Below are 22,121 nucleotides of genomic sequence, written 5' to 3' on the forward strand. Positions count from 1 at the left end.
ACATGTTCTGTAAGACCACCATTTGGTTTATTCTAGGACTGTCCTAAACAATTATTTTTCTCCCGATTAATCTATCAACTATTTTTTCAATTAGTCAAACGTAATTTGGCTATTCCCCTCTGTTACCTGTTATCAACATCCAGGGTCTGTAGGTTGACCTACTAACCTCTGACCTGGATCATATAATCTCTGAGCGCTACACGGCTCACTCTGATAATAATCATTCCGCTTCGGCATTCGGGTCCATTTTTAGAGCTTTAGTAAGTCCAGGTTGTGGAGAGGAAGCCTGTGGAAGCTGAACTTCATCCAGCTGCTCATTTTGTTCTGACAAGTCGGAAACGTGCAGAAACGAACCATAGTATTAGCAGTAACAACTTTCAAGTAAACAAGTCACGCAGCGCGGCACTCAGAGATGATAACATCCAGGTCAGAGGTTAGTAAATCAACCTACAGACCTTGGATGCTGATAATAGGTAACCCCGGACTCAGAGGGGAATAGCACTAGCGTATCATAACAAAACATTGGTGAAATGAACAAGTGTTTTTTATAGGCTGCATTCCGCTGCCCCGTAGACTCGCGTTACATAAGGGATAATGTATAGTACGGAGGTTGAAATGAACATAGGCTACTTTATTTATTTCTCCATTAACAACCGACCAACTATACATTATCCCGCTTAGAACATGGCCAACTAAATGATCTGACAGTTACAACAGTGTCAGTCCCAGGATGCAGATGGATCCTCCAAGGTTTGGAGAGGGTAACCATGTGGACTCGATTGCATTTCAAGCCAGAGAAATCCAGGTCCCTTGTCTTATAGAGAGGGAAGGTGACCACTTCCAGTTCTCAGTAGATGACACCAGGATACCATCAGTCACCAGCATTTTTTATAATAAATTAGTATTTTTTTCTGACAGTCATAACTATTCTACTCGACAGTCTTCGGAAGGTCGTTTCCTGTTGCCCCCATGTAGAACACGGAACAAAAAACTGTTTATTACAGAGCGATGGTCGCATGGAATTCTCTGCCAAGGTTCTTGATGCAAGAAGGTAGTGCAGCCTCTTTTAAACAGGGATTAAAGATGTATTTGTTTATACAGGGGGGAGTGTCTCTCTGACCATAAGAGATGGTTGCATATATGTCACAACGCATGATTTCTGTTTCTTCATACCATTTAGAGTTAAATTCATGCAACATCCATCGTTTTAAATCACGGACTGAAAAACAGCCGTTCATCATTTAAAAAGAAAATCGCGGAGAATATTGGAACGTTACAGCTTCTGGTCACAGCGGTCCTCGTCACGTAATGAGCGCTCATCTTAACGAGGAAGTCTTCTCTCCCGGCGTAAAACTACGTCAATATTTTCCGGTAGCTTCTCATCACAGTCCGCACCTTGCAGAGTTTGAGCTGCACCTCAGTTTCACTTGTTTTCATTTGACAGAGTTTCACACAGAACTTTCTGGTGGTTCTCCTTTTGCAACAGTAAAAAGGGAACATTTACATTTTTGTCTCATAAACTATTTGATTTTTTCTTAACAGAAGGACTATTATTTACACTGTGTTGTTTAGGCCAGTGCCTTATCCTTATTTTACTCAGCTGTTTGCACTTTATGCTACAGTTAAAGAATTGTTTGTTGCTACAAGCTGCATATTTCATTAAAAGTTTAATTAACTATCATCTTAATTGTCTTTATTTGTAGTTAGCATATACCTTAAATACTTCAAGGTGAAAGCTAATGATGGTTATATAAGAGCAGCTGCATACTGGTGCGATAAGCGGTATGTTTTCCATTCAATTTACGTATGAGCCGATTAGTCGACTAATCGAAAAAAATAATCAGTGACTAGTCGACTATCAAAATAATTGTTTGTGGCAGCCCTACCACAGGAGCGTTTTGGAGTTGTTGGATTGTGTATTTGATGAGTTTGATGAGGGAAAACCAAGAAATCCCATTAGCCTCCGTAGCGTAGCTCTGAGCAGCTCCGACAACTAAAGGTAACAAACCTACTCCTATGACTATAGGAATTATGGCAATGGGCGAATTTGCCAAAATGTTGAACTATCCCTTTAAAGAAACACTGCATAGTAGTAGGAGGGAGCCACCAAATGATCAAAGTCAAACATAGGTGCCTGATTTAATTACAAATGATCAAAAGCACAATACAAAGTGGGTCCTTCGGGTAGGGGGGAAACTTTGGGTGGTAAGGGAGTTTAGGGTGGGTGTTGAATTGAACCATACAACACATCAACATTTATACATATTTTTTAAATCATGACATTTTCCTGGTGTTGCTTCTTGCTTTTTCTCTGCAACAGTCTCAAACAGGATTGGTGTAGCGGCGGCAGTAATACGGTCAGTGTACCAGTCAGTTGTAGTGACAAAAGAGCTGAGCCAAAAGACGATGCTCCTAATTTACCAGTCAATCTACGTTCCTACTCTCACCTATGGTCAGAAACTCCTTCACACTGAAAGGAGCCAGCTGAGGTCCCTCGGGAATCAGTATTGGATACCTCCTGGATGCCTCCCTGGGGAGGTGTTCCGGGGCGTGCCCCAATGGGAGAAGGCCATGGGGAAGACCCAGGACACACTGCAATGACTCTGTCACTCAGCTGGCCTGGGAACACCTTGGGATCCTCCCGGATGAGCTGGAGGAGGTGTTTAAGGATAGGGAGTTCTGGGCATCCCAACTTAGACTGCATAGATGACCCAGCCCAGGATAAGCAGAAGTGAATGAACGAATGAACGAACAAACAAACGAATAATCTCATAACAAGTGGTTTCGTTTCGGCAGTGAGTTTCAGTCGAGTAGGAAAAAAGAATCCAATTTGCTCAAGAAAATTTAATTGCTTGCTGTTTCATCCAATTTCATTCTTTACAAATAGGCATTCTTAAAGCCAAAGAAATGTTTTGTAATTTGTTGTACATTGGTTGTTCAGAGGATAGATCACTTCTTAATTAATGCATTATACACATTTCTTCAACCAGGTCATTATTTTACTGCATCAGGTACTTTTACGACTTTGCAGTTCCTCGACCCATAATGGCATTCTTTGTGTTTCTCTCTGGTCTAAGTAAGATTATGTAACATTTAGGTCCAAACAGCGCCACCAAGAGGCCAAAACTGGAGGCCAGGATGGCAAATACCTCCACCGCATCTGCATATTTGCCCGGAGAATTGACATAAGCTGGAACAAAGGCCACCCACACAGCACAGAAGATCAACATGCTGAAAGTGATGAATTTGGCCTCATTGAAGTTGTCTGGAAGATTCCTTGCCAGAAATGCTAACAGGAAGCTAAGGATAGCCAGTAAACCAATATAACCGAGTAGCACTCCAAAACCAATTGTGGAGCCAACTACACACTCATAGACTATCTTGTCATTGTAGTATTCAGTATTTTTATGAGGCACTGGTGAGGCAGAGACAATCCAGCAAGTGCAAATTGCTGCTTGGATGCATGTAAGTGCTAGAACTGTCCCTCTCTGCTGCACAGCACCAAACCACTTCAGACTGGCTCCACCTCCTGGCTTGGAGGCCTTGAACACAGCCAGAACCACCATAGTTTTAACCAGGATGCACGAAACACAAAGAACAAAACTGATTCCAAATGCTGCATGTCTCAGCTGACATGTCCACAGTCTGGGTCGACCAATGAACAGCAGTGAACACAGGAAACATAGTTTTAGTGAGACCAAGAGCAGGAAACTGAGTTCAGAATTGTTGGCACGTACAATGGGTGTGCTGCGATGATAGATGAAGATGCCCAGGATGACAGCACAAATAAATGTGCCCAGCAATGAAGTTGTTGTCAAACAGATTCCCAAAGGCTCATGGTAGGAGAGGAACTCTGTTTTCTTAGGAACACAGTGGTCACGCTGGGGACTGGACCAGAAATCCTCTGGACAACTGGTACACTCCATGGAGTCTGAAATACAGGAGGTTTGACATGTCTGTTATATAGTATGTAAAATACTCCTAATAATACAGTTGTTAAAGGGATATTCTGGCGTAAGTTTAACCCACGGTCCAACGCACTGTAACACCGAGTTAGACCCCCCCTCGAGAGATGAAGTCTGCTAACCGCTAGCTTCTCGAGTTGTAGCAATGTTAGCAATGACCGCACTATAACAAACAGCGCAGTATACGGATCCACTATCCACCGATCAAAAAGCCACTTATAGCCACAAATAATGCTCAGAACAGCACCAAACGTCATCAACAGTACAAACAGGGTCCCAGCACATAATATGAGGCATCAAACATCTGTTAGCTTAGCCTGGTTTCTATTGAAAAGAGACGAAAACAACTCACCTACTCTGCTCCAGTTATACGCTATGCAGCAACTTTACGCGTCCAGTATAGAGTCCAGCATAAACATCTGGTTTCAGTGGCCACCGACAGGCATTGACCTCTGTGATGACATCTGTGATGTCTGCTTGTACAGGTAGTCAGCTGGCATGGAGGCGATTACCGAGTGAAGTAGAAGCCCGCAGCTCAAGGATGAATGTGTGTGTATTACTCCATATAATGCAGCCAAAGTTCCTATGTATCTTGCCTATCAGTTTATAAAAGTTATTATCGAGTGTTCACAGGGAAATGAACGGAGAGAATCACGTAAACAAGCGCAAGATTAGACGCGACGTCACGTCACACGCGCGATCAGGACGCCGTTCGTTGCCGGAAGAGTCTGTAATTTAGTGAAGGAGACATCACGGACACGGCTGAGTTTATGGAGTTTGAGAACAACAACGACTGGTTTCATTTCGATGGGCGCCACTATCCATTTGAGATCGAGTTTACTGAAGACAAGCTGAAGAAAATGGTGGAGTAAAGTCAAAGAGGGGCAGCTGCGGTGGAGGCTATGTGCTGGAAACGGAGGCTAAAAGAGAGAGAAGAGACAGAGGGAGAGAGCTGGGGGCGTCTATGTGCTGGACCTGGGGGAATCAAGTGGTCAGTGTGTTGGTCACTGCCTGTCTGTGGCCGCTTAAACCAGATGATTGTGCTGCCAGTCGGCCTCGGTGTGTGTTGTCAGCGCTGGACTCTATGCTGGACACGGAAAGTTGCTGCATAGCGTATAACTGGAGGAGAGTGGGTGAGTTGTTTTCGTCTCTTTTCAATAGAAACCAGGCTAAGCTAGCAGATGTTTGATGCCTCGTATTATGTGCTGGGACCCTGTTTGTACTGTTGATGACGTTTGGTGCTGTTCTGAGCATTATTTGTGGCTGTAAGTGGCTTTTTGATCGGTGGATAGTGGATCCATATACTGCGCTGTTTGTTCTGGTGCGGTCATTGCTGAAGTTGCTACAACTGGAGAGGCTAGCGGTTAGCAGACTTTATCTCTCGAGGGGGGGTCTAACTCGGTGTTACGGTGCGTTGGACCATGGGTTAAACTTACGCCGGAATATCCCTGAAGTAATGTTTAGGGGTAAGTTATGTAAACACAAGTTAAACATTGGCTTACTGTAGTGTTATTGAAGTATTGTTCACAATGGTCTTATTGCCTGTTATTTTGACTGTATGTGTTAGGGTAAACTGCTTGGCAGCACTGGTGAGACTGTTTGTAGCAACATTTCATGTCCGCATGTTTCTCTTACCCTGATTTTTTTCTAAAATGTGCAAAATATATATAATAGTACTTTAATTATGCACTTAAGTGTTTGCCATCATTTAACCATAAATAAAATGCATTTCAAATATTATTTTGTATTTTACACAACTTTTTGGTGACACACACGCTCAATTTCATCGTGTCCACAGTGCAATAGGCCATAAAATTATAAAACTTTTTTTTTTCTTTAATAATTTGATTAACTAGACTAAACTTTATTTCATTATGCAATTAAATGTGATGAAACTATATTTTTTATTTGCTATTTTGTTCAAATTCTACATGTCCCAGTAGTAATTTTCCACCCTGTTAGAATGTGCTCAATTGCCCCCCCAAAAGACTACAATTCCATAAAAGCCATTTACAGGAAGTGACATCATTTGGTTTTGGAGGGAGTTCAACTGTGGAAAAGAAATAAACTTAAACTTTCACTCTCTCCTTACTTTTTTAAAAATCTTAAATATGTTATACTCGTATGAGGCACTCTTAAAGTTCCACCCTGTTATGGCAAATTATGGGAAATATCTATTGAGTAGAATAAAAAAAAAAAACATTAGATTTAGTTATTAAAGTTTTGTTATTCTGTTGAAGGTCAGCTAGCTAAAAGTTGATCAGCTATGAGCTACAGCTAGATAAGCTAAAAAAAAAACATTATTAAAAAATAAGCTTTGTTGATAAAATGATTCCACATGTTTCCACCCTGTTATTGTCTGTTCCACTCTGTTATGATCCATTCCACCCTGTTAGTTAAGATTTTTTTTTTTAAATAATTAAAATAATTTGACAAAAGCATTAAGTACTGTGAATATTTTTGTCCCATGTTGGGAAGTGAGGAACATTAAATGCACATATAGGTACAAGTTTAAAAAACTACCAATGTTTTTCATGCTTTCTGTTATTATAGGTTTAAAAAAAAAAAACGCCATTTTCATAATACAGACATATACTGTTTGTAACCAAATCATATGTTACAGTTTCAAGAATAAAACATATTGTGATAGCAAAAGGGACATACTCTTTCTAAGAAAAAGTAATTATTGATCAATATTTACATGTTTAACTATTTGTGGTCCACATATAAATGTCCCTAACAGGATGGAAAACATTCAGAGATGATGTTTAAGAAAACAACCTTTAATTATAATTGTATCCATCCCTGAGCTTGACCATTATGTGTTTCTTATTGTTAAACATATTAGTGTTGTAATAAAATAATAAAAACATGAAACATAGGTTGTTTCTTTTTCAAAAGTCATGACACCAAAATGTTGCTGCAAAAAAAGAATCACCCGGGTAGTTTGTGAGGGTTGAGAAGAGAAACAGAAAAATAAGAAAATCGAAAAAAGGACATGAATGGCAACTGTGTTGAGTCCACATTTAAGTTATGAGCAAAACCCAGAATGTTGTTAGACTGCCTCCACTCCCACGTTAGCCTCGTAAACTAGCCTCTCCCGGAAATGCAATTCATTTCATTTCTGAGGGAGAGTCTGGCCTCATTCCCGCTGTAAGCGTTTGGCCTGAAACCCTCAGAAGGCCGAGCCGATCAGCGTCGCCGCTGTGATTGACACAGCACGTTGGCCAATCAGGGACCGACTGGTGCAAAGCCCCGTCACTACACCAACTTGCTGATTGGCTGAATGGGGTTGTCTGTCAACGCTACTACTCCCGCCCAGCTCCCGCCCACCCCAAACGCTTACAGGGGGAATGAGGCCAGACTCTCCGTTGAAATTAAATGAAATGCATTTCCGCGAGAGGCTGGTTTACGAGGCTACTCCCACGTTGCTTACACAGTAAAAAAAAAAAAAAGATATATTGTTTTATGAACACTCACCAGTGGTATTGCTGATCTTTCCCTCAGAACAGGGGATACAATCGAAACAACATTCAGGTTGCCCCTTCTTTCTGGCCATGCGGGTTCCTGCAGGACAGCTCTCACTGCACACTGACCGGGGTGGCTGTAGGGAGAATAATTAATATTTTACTCTGTGTTGTTTTACATTAATAGCAATTGCAGTCTAAAAAATAGGGGTGTTTTACAAGGCAAAAGCAACCTGTTTTGACTCAAAGTTCCAGAAGATTTTATCCTCATGAAGTGTGAGCACTTCACCTCTGAAGGCTGATTTCTTAACATCTCCCACATTCTGAACTTTAATTCTTCCATCAGGGAGCCACTGCCAGTTCATGATGTCATATATTGGTAGGACATCACCATTCTCATCGAATGATACTTCGTCACCAAATGATGTGGTAAAGTTGACCTTTTGCAAATAATGTACAAGCTACAAATGCAAGATAGAAATAAAAAAAGATTGTCAGGCAGATGTCAGACCCCTTCCACACTGAGGTGCATCAAACTCATAGTACTTTTAAGTAATTCTATAGTAATTCTAAGTTAAGATCGAAGTATGCTGAAGTTAAAGCAGAAGTAAGCGATCCGGTCGTTTTGGCTAACTTCTTGTCAGCCGATGGAGTTAGCAGTCCCCGCCCTCGTCATGGATCTATTAGTCCTCGTCCCTACGTCACCTCATTCACGCGCATCCCTTGGCTGCACACACAGAGAGGACCGCCCCTTTATGCCGTTCTCTCTCATACAAGGAAAGTTTTCTCCTCGGCTTACAGCAGAGCAGAGTGACTGACAGACCCGTGTTTCAGACCAAACACACTATACAAGTGATTGCCGTCGGAAGATATACGTAACTATTTAAGACTTATATTAACACAAACATTCCGCTTACTTCTGCTTTAAGGTTGTTTTGTCTAACTGGCTTATTGACACCTCTCAGTTTTCTATGAAAACAAAATGGAAATGTGTTAGTTCTACTAAGCCTGTGCATGTTCTCATTTGTCCAGGTCATAGTATCTCAAAGGAGTTTAAATCGAAAGCAACTGGACTTGGTTATTTGTCTGGGAAGACGTTTCACCTCTCATCCAAGAGGCTTCATGTACGCATCTGACCAGTCCCAGCCTGGTCTTCCCAGACAAATAACCAAGTCCAGTTGCTTTCAATTTAAACTCCTTTGAGGTGTTAGTTCTACTAATTTATTTATTATATCACATTTCACTGAAAACTAATAACCAGTGGGTCATTGCTATAACAATGCAAACTTTACCAACTTTACCATTTTTAAGATATTGAGGGTTAATTTTATGTCTCACCTGCCAGGGTTCCAGTGTTTGCAAAGTAGCACAGCTGTTCCCACTGAAAGGCCCTCTCCCTGGCTCACACTGCAATATGTTATCAAGGGCATATGCCAGAGCATACACAGCCTTGTAAATATTATACTCTGGCCTGAGGTTAGAAAGATTTAACAGCTCAGTCTCCACACTCTCTAGATCTTCCTGTCCAGTGCATAATGCTCCACCAGCTTCTATCCAATCCTCTGACACTGGAAAAAATCTACACTGAAATGTGTACTCCCAAAATTGCTTTACCTGAAATGTAAACCATATTATTAACTGAAATAATTATTATTTGTTTTAGATCAAATTGAAAGACAAAAAACTTACAAAGTTATTTCCATAATCGTCACTATCAAATTGTTCAGGATGTATTTCTAATATGAATTCCCTGAGTCCTGGTATTTCTCCTCGACGGATGGCAATACCCAGTGTTCCACCCAGGTACGGCATGAGGCGAGGAGTCTGGAGAACAGCAGCTGCTGTCCAGGCTTCACTTGCAATCCACTGCAGGCCTGTCACATTTTGCCTCACCACCTAAATATTGCATTGAAAGAAATATGTATTTTTATGGACTTTAAACTGTGTAGTGTAGTTTGATATCGCCAGAATTATAATTTTTTACATTTTGAACTCATAAAGATTGATCTGGATCTGCAATTTGCTGTTGCATAATGTTGATCATAATTGAGTGAAGTTTGGCTAGTTAACTTTGGCTTTGACAAATAAATAAAAAAGTAACAAAGTCATCCTGTTCCCTTCATAAAAATCTCTATTTTTATTTATTTATTTTTTACTATGATTTAACTCCCACCTCTTCCATCAGTGGAATCAAATGCATGTCGTGTGCAAACACCATCAACACACGGGCTGTTGATGTCTTTATCAAATGTACAATCCTGTGAATTTCGCTTGGCTCACTGTCCCAGGGCAGCACCTCTAAATAGGCCAGACAGCCTCCACCAGACTGGGCCAGGTCTGACTGCAAGGACTGGGCAACATGGAGTCCATAATCATCATCACTGACCAGCAGACCAACCCAAGTCCAGCCAAAGTGTTTTAGAATCTGAATCATAGCACGCACCTATGAAGATACAATGGTGAGAAGGATTTAGAGCACAGGCTAGTATATTATTTAGAAATAAAAGCTGATGCCAACTTAAATTGATGCAAAATAAAATACAGTAAATTATATTTTATGAATTATATCACACATAGACATTTCATAATAGAATCACATCTATTCATTGTAGAAGAAAAGGGTTGCATCAGTGTTAAGGGTTAACCTTGGCTATAGTGTTTCACCTGAAAAGCATCACTTGGAATTGTTCTAAAGAAGGAAGGAAATCTTTGTCGATCAGTGAGGCAGGAACATGTGGCATAATAACTCACCTAGAAAGAATCATGAAGAGTGCACTCAATACTTAACACTTATTAAACTGCAACATTTAAGTATAAAAATGCAAACATAAAAGATAGGAAACTCACAATTGGCAGCTGGAATAAGCCTAGCACATTGGACATTGCAATGGTAAAGGTTGAATAGGAATCACCCACAATGCCCAGAACAGGGGGAGTTCCTAAACAGTTGTCCTGAAGCAGAAACTGTTCCTCTTGACCACTTGCCAGTGACAGAGCACCACTGAATCCAATTACAAGTGTGGCACAGTTATCATAAAGACTGTATCCCAGAGTCACATTAGGTAGCAGATTGGAGTTCTTGTTGATCTCATCAATAGTAAAGGCCATGGACATGGCATGCCTGAACCCTAGAATGTCAAAGCTAAAATATGAGATAAAATTGTATTTACTAGAATGTATTATTTCACTGTGAAATCTGTGATTATATATACATGTTGAACACATTTTATGGCATTTTTCTCTGTTGTAATTATTATTTTTTAAAAGAACCCCCACTAATTTTACTTTACCCACACATAATTATAATTTCACCCGGCGCTGTTTGTTGCATATGCTTGAAACTTGAAATCAACAGCTGTAAATATAGTTTGGTGTTAAAACTGTCACTATAACTATCACACAATATTACAATACTTATACTTCATTCTAAAACACTGACATTTCCTTCTTCACTATGAATGCTGTCAGCATCAGGACTTGAAACTTACCCTGTGCAGCTGGGCTGTTGTGGCTCTGAGGTAAATGTCCACTCAGGGAAGTCAGAGGTGTAGTGGACCTCAAACAGTCCACCCAGAATCACATCGCCGGTCTTGTGCATCCCATTCAGGTGAAACTTTCTCCGTAATTTACAAAATGACAGAGAGGAAGTAACAGAGCACAAAGAGAAAGACAAGCAAAAAAACAAGATAAGGTAGATACATAAAAGCAAATATATGTCAGGAACCCCCCCCATAATTTCCTTCCTCTATTCACACTAGTTTTGATTCCCAATACAAGGGTTCTTGGTTTTATACACAGGGCTATGTCATGTGTGCTTTCTGTCATTGTTTAATCTTTCTCAACACCAATCAGGACATGCGCTATGGAGCCAGGCCAACACACGCTTACCAAATTGTTTTAAGCAAATTACATCCTTTGTAATGTTATGTAAATTGCAGATTATCCTTCTTTTTTTCATATAGAACATTTGTTTTCAATTTAATTCCCTGTGTCTTGTCTCACTGTCACGTCCTTTGTAGTTATTTCCTGTGCTATTTTGTAGTTCTGTGTCTTGTTTTCCTGTGTGTCTTAACCCTTATGTGGTGTTCGGGTCAAATTGACCCGTTTCAAATTTTTACTAAAAGAAAAAATATACAAGGATACGACTTTTCGACCTGAAAATCCATGGCCTTGGCTTATTTTATGTGAAGAACGTGTGAAAGAAAAAAAAAATATTGACATGATATGCTACAATACCCCTACGCATTTATGTCCTTCATAGGATGTTCGGGTCAATTTGACCCGGATGAAATACATTGACTGACAGACAGGCAGATACACACACACACACACACACACACACACACACACACACACACACACACACACTTACATGGACGCAGACACACACAAACACACACACATATACAAACACACACACGCACACAAACACACAGAGACACACACACACTTACATGGACACAGACACACAAACACATGCAAGCACACACAGAGACACACACACACTTACATGGACACAGACACACACAAACACATGGACACACACGCACAGACACACAGAGACACACACACACTTACATGGACACAGACACACAAACACACACAGAGACACACACACACACACACACACACACACACACTTACATGGACACACACACATGCATAGAGACACACACACACTTACATGGACACAGACACACACGCACGCACACAATAACGCACGCACAGACACACAGAGACACAAACACTTACATGGACACAGACACACAAACACACGCAAGCACACACAGGGACACACACACACACTTACATGGACACAGACACACACAAACACACAGAGACACACACAAACACACGCACACACAGAGACATGGACACAGACACACAAACACGCACACACAGAGACACACACATGGACACAGACACACACAAACTTACATGGACATAGACACACACAAACACACACACACAGAGACACACACATGGACAGTGGACACACACACACACACGCACAGACACATTATTTTTCATAGATAAACATGATTTATGCTATCCAAGGCTTTACTATAGTGGATTTTTTACATACATTATAACTTTATCACAAAAAACGAATGACACTTCCATTGTTAAATGTGATCTAGCAGAGATTAATTGCAAACATGATTCATGTATGTTATCTATATTGTTTGGAACTGAGATAAAGAAAATATATGTTGGAGTTTTTTTATGTAAATATTTAGTTCTATATTTATTTTAAAACCAACAATAATGTTCCGGGTCAATTTGACCCGAACAGTTCCAAAGGGTCCAAAATGTGAACATAACACAAGGGTTAAGCTGTGTTCGAGTCTTAAGCTGTGTTCTCCCATGTATGGAGACCATGTACGTAATTTGGGTGCAACAAAGCAGTCAAAAGTGAAAGCATTCTGGCTGCCAGGTTTTTATTGCTTCCAATGAAAGTAAAAGGCAATGATTAAGAGACACAACCTGATTTTTTAAAAACTTTATTTATATACCATTCATTTACCATTATTGCGAGATTTAGATATAAAGGGGCTATGTATCATGTGTCATCTCATTAGCAGATTAATAAATTAATTGAATGGAACTGGTTTATATTCACTTTCTATCATGTTTTAGAGGAGGCCCGACCCATGATAGCTTTCTTGGTGTTTCTCTCTGGTCTCAGCAGGATTATATAACATTTGGGTCCAAACAGAGCCACCAAGAGGCCAAAACTGGAGGCCAGGATGGCAAATACCTCCACTGCATCTGCATATTTGCCTGGGGAATTAACATAAGCAGGAATAAAGGCCACCCACACAGCACAGAAGATCAAAATGCTAAAAGTGATGAATTTAGCCTCATTGAAGTTGTCTGGAAGATTCCTTGCCAGGAAAGCTAACAGGAGGCTAAGGATAGCCAGTAAACCTATATAACCAAGTAACACTGCAAATCCAATGGTGGAGCCAACCACACACTCATAAACTATCTTTTCATTATGATATTGTGTGTTTTTATGAGGCACTGGTGAGGCAGAGACAAGCCAAGCAATGCAGATTGCCGCTTGAACAGAAGTAAGAACCAGTACTGTCCCTCTCTGCTGCACAGCACCAAACCACTTCAGACTGGCTCCACCTCCTGGCTTAGAGGACTTGAACACAGCCAGAACCACCATAGTTTTAACCAGGATGCATGAGACACAAAGAACAAAGCTGATACCAAATGCTGCATGTCTCAGCTGACATGTCCACAGTCTGGGTCGACCAATGAACAGCAGTGAACACAGGAAACATAGTTTAAGTGAGAACAAGAGCAGGAAACTGAGTTCAGAATTGTTGGCACGCACCATGGGTGTGCTGCGATGATAGATGAAGATGCCCAGGACAACAGCACAGATCAATGTGCCCAGCAATGAAGCGGTTGTCAAACAGATTCCCAGAGGCTCATGGTAGGAGAGGAACTCTGTTTTCTTGGGAACACAGTAGTTATGCTCGGGACTGGACCATAAATCCTCTGGACAACTGGTGCACTCCATGGAGTCTGTGGAGATAGGGATGACTCACTTTTGTCTGCAGTTTCCTTATTTCATTTTTTTGTAATCTTTTGATGACAGTTTTCAGTTCTCATGATAATTGTAACTGTCCAAACAGGTGTAATCACCCTGGAAGACTCCTGAATGCAAAGCAATATCCAAGATAACATATCATGAATATGATAACATTAATCTAATACCAACTTGTTTCGTTGCTGAACATGCCCTCAGAACAAGGCACACAGTCAAAACAGCACTCGGGTTCCCCATTCTTTCTGGCCACACGGGTACCTGGAGGACAGCTCTCACTGCACACTGAATGGGGAGGCTGTATGGATTGTGTAAGTTATATTCCAACAGTTATTTTACACTATTTGTTGTATCATGTCATGCAAGACTATTAAAAAAAACAAAAATGAATGGGAGCAACCTGTTTGTTGTCAAAGTTCCAGAATATTCTTTCTTCATGAAGTGTGAGCTCTTCACCTTTAAATTGAGACTTCTGAACAACTCCCACACTGTGAACTTTAGTTCTTCCATCAGGGAGCCACTGCCAGTTCATGACATCATATATTGGTAAGGCATCACCATTCTCATCAAATGACACTTGATCACCAAACGGTGTGGTGAAGTTGACCCTTTCCAAGTAATAAATAAGCTACAATGGGGTGAGATTAATTTTTTAAATGGTGAAACTTCCAAAACAAATGAACTATTTGTGATTGCTTGTATAATTTCAGATGTTTTGTGTGGTTGCGTTTCTGGATTTTGTATACTATTGATCAAATATATTGCACTAAAACATGCAAATCTAATCAACCACCTGTTGTCTTTACAATCAATTTTGTCTTGCAACTTCTAGGATTAAATTTATGGTAATCTATTTAAGAGATTTACACCTGTTTGGGCTACTGATACCTGCCTCCTTTCCACAATATCTATTCCCGGAACACCTTAACTGGTTGAGTGTAAATTGGTTTCTCACCTGCCAGGGTTCCAGAGTTTGCAAAGTGGCACAGCCGTTCCCAATAAAAGGCCCTCTCCCTGGCTCACAGCGCACCATGTCAGCAAGAGCATATGCCAGGGCGTACACTGCCTTGTAAACGTTGTACTCCGGCCTAAGGTTAGACACATCCAAAAACTCAGTCTTCACATTCTCCAAGTCTTCATCTCCAGTGCATAATGTTCCTCCAGCTTCTATCCAGTCTGTTGGAGCTGGGGGAAATCTACACTGAAATGTGTACTCCCAAAATTGCCTCACCTGAAATATATTGGAAGTCATATTATTTATATTAATAATATTTTATTCATATTTTAATAATATTTTTATTTTATTCTTTGAAATAATACATCCGATTGTAAGATTATAATCTCACCAGGCTGTTTTCTTCATTGTTGCTGTCAGGACGTGTTCTTAAAAGAAAATCCCTGAGTCCTGGTATTTCTCCTCGACGGATGGCAATACCCAGTGTTCCACCCAGGTACGGCATGAGGCGAGGAGTCTGCAGAACAGGAGAGGTTGTCCAGGCTTCAGTGCCCATCCACTGCAGGCCTGTCACATTCTGCCTCACCACCTTAACATGGCATTTTATTAAATATATATTACATACATATAAACATATATTTCAGACTTTGTAGCACAGGGTGGGTTTACATGGACAGTTTTAAACGGTTTCAAATAGGTTTGGGAGACCAAACCGATTGAAAATGCTTCATATAAATACCTCAAACCATCTCAATTACCCCAAACTGTTTGAAATTTTAGTTGGTTTGAAGGGGGTAGTTTAAACCTTTTCTAAAACGTTGTCTGTCATGTATACCTTGAAACGGGTTGATTTCTGGCAGCGTTTGTTTTTCGCATGCTCAGGACTCGACGTACCGTAATTTCCGGACTATTGACCTGAATATAAGCCGCACCACCTAAATTTTAAAAGAAAATTAATTTTGTACTGTCTATAGGCCGCACTTGAATATAAGCCGTGGGTTTTCATATTGTAACATGAGATATTTACACAGAAAGACAGTACAGTACATGGAAGATTTGTGGAACTATGCATGTCCGGTCGCTTTTCCGATTTGGATTGCCCATGTGCATTTGTTGACAACGAAGCAATAGCTCAATAAATGGAGGGGTGGATAACGTTACATAACATATACGATGTTACAACGTGTGCGTTTGTGTAGTCTTAACCGTCATAAACAAAAGATTATGGGTTACGGAGCGCGTTTGTGTCGTGGTGTGCAGAGACGAGAGCTGGGACACCGGGACGGCGACCCGGTACTGTACTGATGTTGCAGGGTTGGTTTTCAGCCGTGAGACGCCAGGTGAAGGCAGTGAGCCGCCGTTCTCGCTCGTTAGTCACAATCACAATTACTTTTTAATTAAGGTAAAAATGTAGCAGAGCCACGGGAGAAATCCTGCTTAGTTCCTCTTTAAGACATTCCTTCTTTCAAACCGTGCCTGAAAATGGGCAGTACGGCACGGCATCAACACAGCACCAACACGACAGTAACTTGCCTGGTTAGAAAATAAAACACTGCACCAAAACTCAAAACTACTGTCTTCTTCGGCACATAATCTTTCCCCACATGTCTGTCTCACTTTTGTGCTTCCTGCTCAGAGGCCGTTAGCCAGTAAAAATCTATAAATTAGCTGCATTGTTGTATAGGCCGCAGGGTTCAAAGCGTGTGAAAAAAGTAGCGGCTTAAAGTCCGGAATTTACAGTTCTCACGCAAGGGCGCATGAGTTTATACCCCGCCTTTCAGAAAATAGACTTCCATTCATTGTAATAGCTATTCCGAAAAGGCTATTGGGGAAAACCCTCATTCCGAAACCCCCCCCCCCACTCCGAACGGAAAGACAGACGCGATCAGAAAGGAAACAGATGCACATTGATCCTTTTTTCCTTTTTGGGATCAAACGGATCATGTGCATAATTAACAGCAAAACAAGCACTTAATGACATATAACGCTCCTGTCTAGCCTCTTCCTGGGCTTTTTACTAAACTTAACCAACTCCTTTCTTCATTGCCTAAACCCAACCAAAGCATTTTTTTTTTGTCCCCCAGTCTGCTGTCAGCAGGAGCGGCTGCAGCAGGCTCAGGCCGTGTGGGCTCAAGCTGGGTTCAGCCACGCTCAAGCGTTTCTGTTTTGTTTTTGGCACAGCTGTAGCACTTCCGTGATCAATATTGTTGTAACCATTAGGCAATCACTCACGGCTGTGCACACGTTCGAAACATTTGTGTCGTCGGCACATGTAAACACCTAACCAGTTTACTTTGTAATCCATACGCTCAAGCTGAAATCTTCAAACAGACTGATTGATTTAAAACAAACCTATTTTTAACTGTTTAAAACTGTCCATTGTAAACCCACCTACTACAATTTAGTATAAAACTGAAATCAAAAACCTTGGACCAATGTAATCTAACTGTTAAGGCTCATTCAAATGTAAATAACCAGTATAATTACTGTTTTTAGAAAAAAAAAAATATTTGAGGAGACCAGTGACCACAGTACTTTTTTTCTATTACAAAGTAGTTTTCTACACTGACAAAGGTGCATGATAAACAACCAGATAGAGACTGACAAAAATATACCTCTTCCATCAGTTGGATCATATGTATCTGATGTGCAAACACAATGACCACACGTGCTGTGGATTTTCTCATCACATCCACAATCCTCCTTAGTTCAGCTGGGTTGTCACCCCAGGGTAAAATCTCTGTGTAGGCCAGACATCCTCCACCAGAGGGACCCAGGTCAGAGTGGAAAGATCGAGCAGCATGTAGTCCATAATCATCATCACTGATCAGCAGACCTGCCCAAGTCCAGCCAAAGCGTTTCAGTATCTGAATCATGGCACGCACCTATGTGGAGAGGACAGATTGGTGGGATTAGGTGGGACCAATCTTACCTGTTCATATCTACCTGTGACAATGAAATCACAATTAATCAAGTATTGTTTCCATTGTGTTATTTCTCTTAAAGAGGAACTGAGCAGGATTTCTCCCGTGGCTCTGCTACATTTTTAACTTAATTAAAAAGCTCCGGAGTAATTGTGATAGTTAACTACATGACTTGTCACTTGTGATACGGAGACTCTCTGCCTTCTACCTGGCGTCTCTTGGCTGAAAACCAACCTTGCAACATCAGTGTCTCTGCACACCGCAACACAAACGCGCTCCGTAACCCGTACTTTTTTGTTTACGACTGCACAAACACACATGCTGTAACAGCATATGTTATGTAACGTTATCCACCGCTCCATTTATTGATTTTTCGCTGGTGTCGTTGTAAACAAATGCACATGGGCGAGATGAGCGTAACCAAAACAGCGAAACAGTGAGTGGACTTGCATAGTTCCCCTTTAAATGCATGTAGTTTTATCAGTAATGTAAAAAAAACAAAAAAAACATGGTATGATTGATTGATATGAATTTTTTGAATACTGTGCATACAGTTTATACATACATATACTGTATATATATATGTATATACGTATGTATAGTATTTACATGATACCAGAATAGACTTTCACCTGAAAAACATCACTTGGTATTGTTCTAAAGAAGGATGGAAACCTTTGTCGATCACTCAGACAGGAACATGTGGAATAATAGCTCACCTGTGAAGAAACATACAATATGCACACAGTTTTGCTTCTCATGCAAGTCAGTATAGAACCAGCCACAAGATTTAACCTATTTTAATAATTTTATAATCTAAAGTAAAAAGATAACTATTTACCAAATAAATTCTTGTTGAGAAGCTCAAGCTGACATGCAATGTACACATCCTGCACTTTAATATTTGAAATTCAGTTAGATAAGCACAGCTAAGGCTGAAAAGAGCAAACTTACAGTGGGCAATCTGAATAAACCTAGCACATCAGAGGTGGCAATAGAAAACGTTGAAAAGGAATCACCGACGATCCCCAGGACTGGAGGGGTCCCTAAACAGGTCTCCTTAAGCAGAAACTGCTCCTCTCGACCACTGGCCATTGATAATGCAGCACTGAATCCAATTACAAGCGTGGCACAGTTGTCATGAAGACTGTATCCCAGAGTCACGTTAGGGAGCAAGTTGAGATTTTTGTTGATTTCATCAATAGCAAAGGCCATGGTCATGGCATGTCTGAAACCTGGAGGGTCAAACCTAGTACATGATATATAATTATCGACCATTGCAGAGTATTGTTCTCCAAATAAGATTATTATGCTCCAGGAGAGAAAGACTTACCCTTGGCAGCTGAGCTGCTTCGGCTCTGAAGTGAATGTCAGCTCGGGAAAAACAGAGGTATAATGTATTTGAAACAATCCACCCAGAATCACATCACCAGGCTTGTGCATCCCATTACGATAAAAATGTCTCCTTAATTTACAAGTTGAGAAAAATGAGGACTCACACATGAAAAAGCAGAACGAGAACAACATTAATATCAGGTAGACATACATGAAAGATAACGTGTCGGAGCTAATCCCCATGACTACCCTCCCGCCTGCATGCCTTTCTTATCATCATGTCGGTTACTTAGTTTTATATGCAGGTAATGTCATGTCAGTTATTTTCATCATACTCTCACACCGCCCATTAGGGCATGGGCAGCCATTTGGGGGGACGACAAATGCATGGCAAAGTATCAATAGGCTACAGAATAGAAACAGAAAATCACAATGCCATCATTCAGACTATGTACTGTGCTTTTGCTATGACACTGTAATACATTAAGCCCTAATGCTTTGCCATTTGGCCCTCTTTGGAGTTACTGCATCAAGAACATAGAATCATGGATTAAATGACTATGATCATGTATTTTGTATCATATTTACATTGAGGAGAAAATTCAGATGTCATGTAAGATAAAATAACAACATTCAGCAAACAGAACAGTTTTATCAATGCTCTGAGTGCATCTTGTAACATATAGGCTACTGTAAACTTCCCTTCCAGTTTACACAATGAAAGAATATTCTGCCATGATAAATATTTAGTTTGACATAGTTTTCCCACATAAACACACTTCTTTCTTCATCGAGATGTAAGCTAACCGTCATGGCAGCATGGACCACAAAAGATGATCCAAAATGAGACAGTCTGGCCTATTGAAAGAAATCTCCCCTGTGCCCACTTTCATAGAACTGAAGTTTAAGGCAGGGGGAGGGGGCCCCGCGGGGGGGCGACACCCATTCCGACGGTCCGCTATTCCGAAAATTTCCGAAGGTCTGTTATTCCGAATTTCAGAGGGGCCGCCATTCCGAAGGTGTCAATCAGGGTGTTTTATTTTGAGGGGTAGGGTTAGGACCGGATTCTCTCGTGTTTTTCCATTGTGAAGCAAAAACTCCTTAATTTTGGGAAATTATAAAATGACCTAAAGATGTCATACATTCATATTTTTTTCCCATTTTTTTTTCATAAATATTTTTTTCCACTTCAGTTCTGCTCAAAACTACCGGGTCCATGGCATTGGTCCGACCTCCCATTAGTCTGACTTCCCATTAGTTCGACCTCCCATTGGTTTGAACTCCCATTGGCCCGACAATCGGAGTAATGAGAGTTTGAACTAATGGGGTGTGGAGAGATCTGGCAAAATGCTAAAAAGTAAATTGCCATAAGGCAGAAACAGGTTCAGAGATTTTTCTGGTTTGTTTTCAAAGAGTTTTTACTCCGTTTTATTTCAAACACAGACTGTACAGTGAAAGGACAATATTTGATTTCAAGTTGGCAGCTCTCAAATATCCAACCTGTCTGTTTAGATTACAGATGTATTGGCAGAATTGGTGTATGGTGAACGGTAGGAATGGAGCGTTGGACTGATGCTACCTAGTCCAGTTCGAACTAATGAGGACCTCATTTATTTATTTATGTAAATGTGGTGATTGAGTTGAGTTGAGTACTTTTATTGTCAGAATTACTCCTGAAAATTTTCTTGCGTCCAAGACACTTGTTCCTCGTGACAAAGAAACATCACTGTACTGTCTTTGAGGGTTAAAAAGTTAAAATGTTGAGTTAAAGTTCATAAGTTGATAATTAAGCAGGTCTAAAAAGTGTATGTTTTTTGGTTCAAAGAAACCACGTCAGAGTGAGTGGTCTTCTCGTTGGTTCAGAGAAACCGCGTCAGAGTGAGCGCTCGGCTCGTCAAGTCCAGCTATGCTGTGTTTTTTCTGTTACATGCTAGTTCTCATGCGAAAGGTGAAAAAATGAGCACAGACGGTTAAACAGACTGCCAAATAATATTGTTGGACGCTTTTGCCTTGGAGAATATATATCTGTGAGTATAGTATGTGAATAGCGTTACATGATTGTGTATTTTTGTGTTTAAGACATGATTAGTTATGTTTAAGCTGAATATACTTTGCTAGCTGTCAGTAGGTTACATGCTAACTCTTCATTTTGCTAATCCATGGATGCAAAGTGAAATGTATTCATACAATGCTACTGTAAGTAAATTGTGTTTCTATTTGTGATAATTTCAGTTTTACGGAGGAGGAGAAATAGAGGACTCCATTAAAGGACAAGAAAAGATCAAGCCTTGTGGTTTTTTGGGGAGCTTCTATCCGTTTCGTTAACTGACTGTCTAGCTTTGCATAGCCACACGCACTGCGAGGGCAGTACAATCACAAATATAAACACAATACAACACCAAGACAGAACACCAAACAACCATCAACAAGATATCACATCAAACAATGCCCCAAAAAACAAAAACAAACAAACAACAGAATATAACACAAAACAGACATCAGACATGTGACGTGCTATACGTAGCATCAAAGTGGCTGCAGTGCCTCCAAGTCCCTACACTAAATTATTCAGGCCCTACCAAGCCCCGCTGATTCAACATTTTAACTGATTGAGGGATGAAAGAGTTCCTCAGTCTATTTAATCTAGCCATAGGGACTCTATATCTCCTGTTGGATGGCAGCAACTGATATTCTACAAATAAAACATGTGTCCGGTCGGACAAAATATTGTCTGCCAGGGACAGCATTCGTCTAGTGTGTGCAGCTCTAAAGATTGGCTCAAGGGTATGGCCTACAATCTTTGAGCAGATGCTTAGCAGTCTCCCCAGTCGAGCTTTAAGTTGCACTGAGAGACAACTATACCATGAGAGACAACTATACCATGCACTGACTCCATACTGCATAACACTA

The 22,121-nt window shown here is 40.6% G+C and overlaps 2 protein-coding genes across 3 annotated transcripts; both read right to left on the bottom strand.

Annotated features, from left to right (window-relative positions):
- Positions 1-3,017: 3,017 nt before the first annotated feature.
- LOC146976458 (extracellular calcium-sensing receptor-like) lies at positions 3,018-11,075 on the bottom strand. Of its 2 annotated transcripts, XM_085794514.1 has the most exons (9): positions 10,921-11,075; positions 10,280-10,574; positions 10,097-10,183; positions 9,606-9,875; positions 9,122-9,328; positions 8,771-9,046; positions 7,666-7,893; positions 7,446-7,569; positions 3,018-3,931 (listed from the first exon to the last, which is right to left on the bottom strand). In XM_085794514.1, the coding sequence occupies exons 1-9, from the start codon at positions 11,028-11,030 to the stop codon at positions 3,018-3,020; spliced, it is 2,511 nt and encodes an 836-aa protein (XP_085650640.1). In that variant the 5' UTR covers positions 11,031-11,075. The 2 variants fall into 2 exon arrangements, with proteins under 2 accessions (XP_085650640.1, XP_085650641.1); XM_085794515.1 differs by lacking the exons at positions 7,666-7,893; positions 8,771-9,046; positions 10,921-11,075 and having other exon boundaries at positions 10,280-10,558.
- A 1,986-nt stretch (positions 11,076-13,061) lies between these two features.
- Positions 13,062-19,334, bottom strand: LOC146976459 (extracellular calcium-sensing receptor-like). The gene is made up of 9 exons (XM_085796290.1): positions 19,210-19,334; positions 18,831-19,125; positions 18,509-18,595; positions 17,568-17,837; positions 15,344-15,541; positions 14,953-15,228; positions 14,398-14,625; positions 14,172-14,295; positions 13,062-13,975 (listed from the first exon to the last, which is right to left on the bottom strand). Exons 1-9 carry the CDS (start codon positions 19,317-19,319, stop codon positions 13,062-13,064), a joined length of 2,502 nt encoding a protein of 833 aa, XP_085652416.1. The 5' UTR covers positions 19,320-19,334.
- Positions 19,335-22,121: the final 2,787 nt, after the last annotated feature.

The sequence above is a fragment of the Trachurus japonicus genome, chromosome 13 (genome assembly GCF_045865225.1).
Source record: "Trachurus japonicus isolate A0001 chromosome 13, Traja_1.0".
NCBI lineage: Eukaryota > Metazoa > Chordata > Actinopteri > Carangiformes > Carangidae > Trachurus > Trachurus japonicus.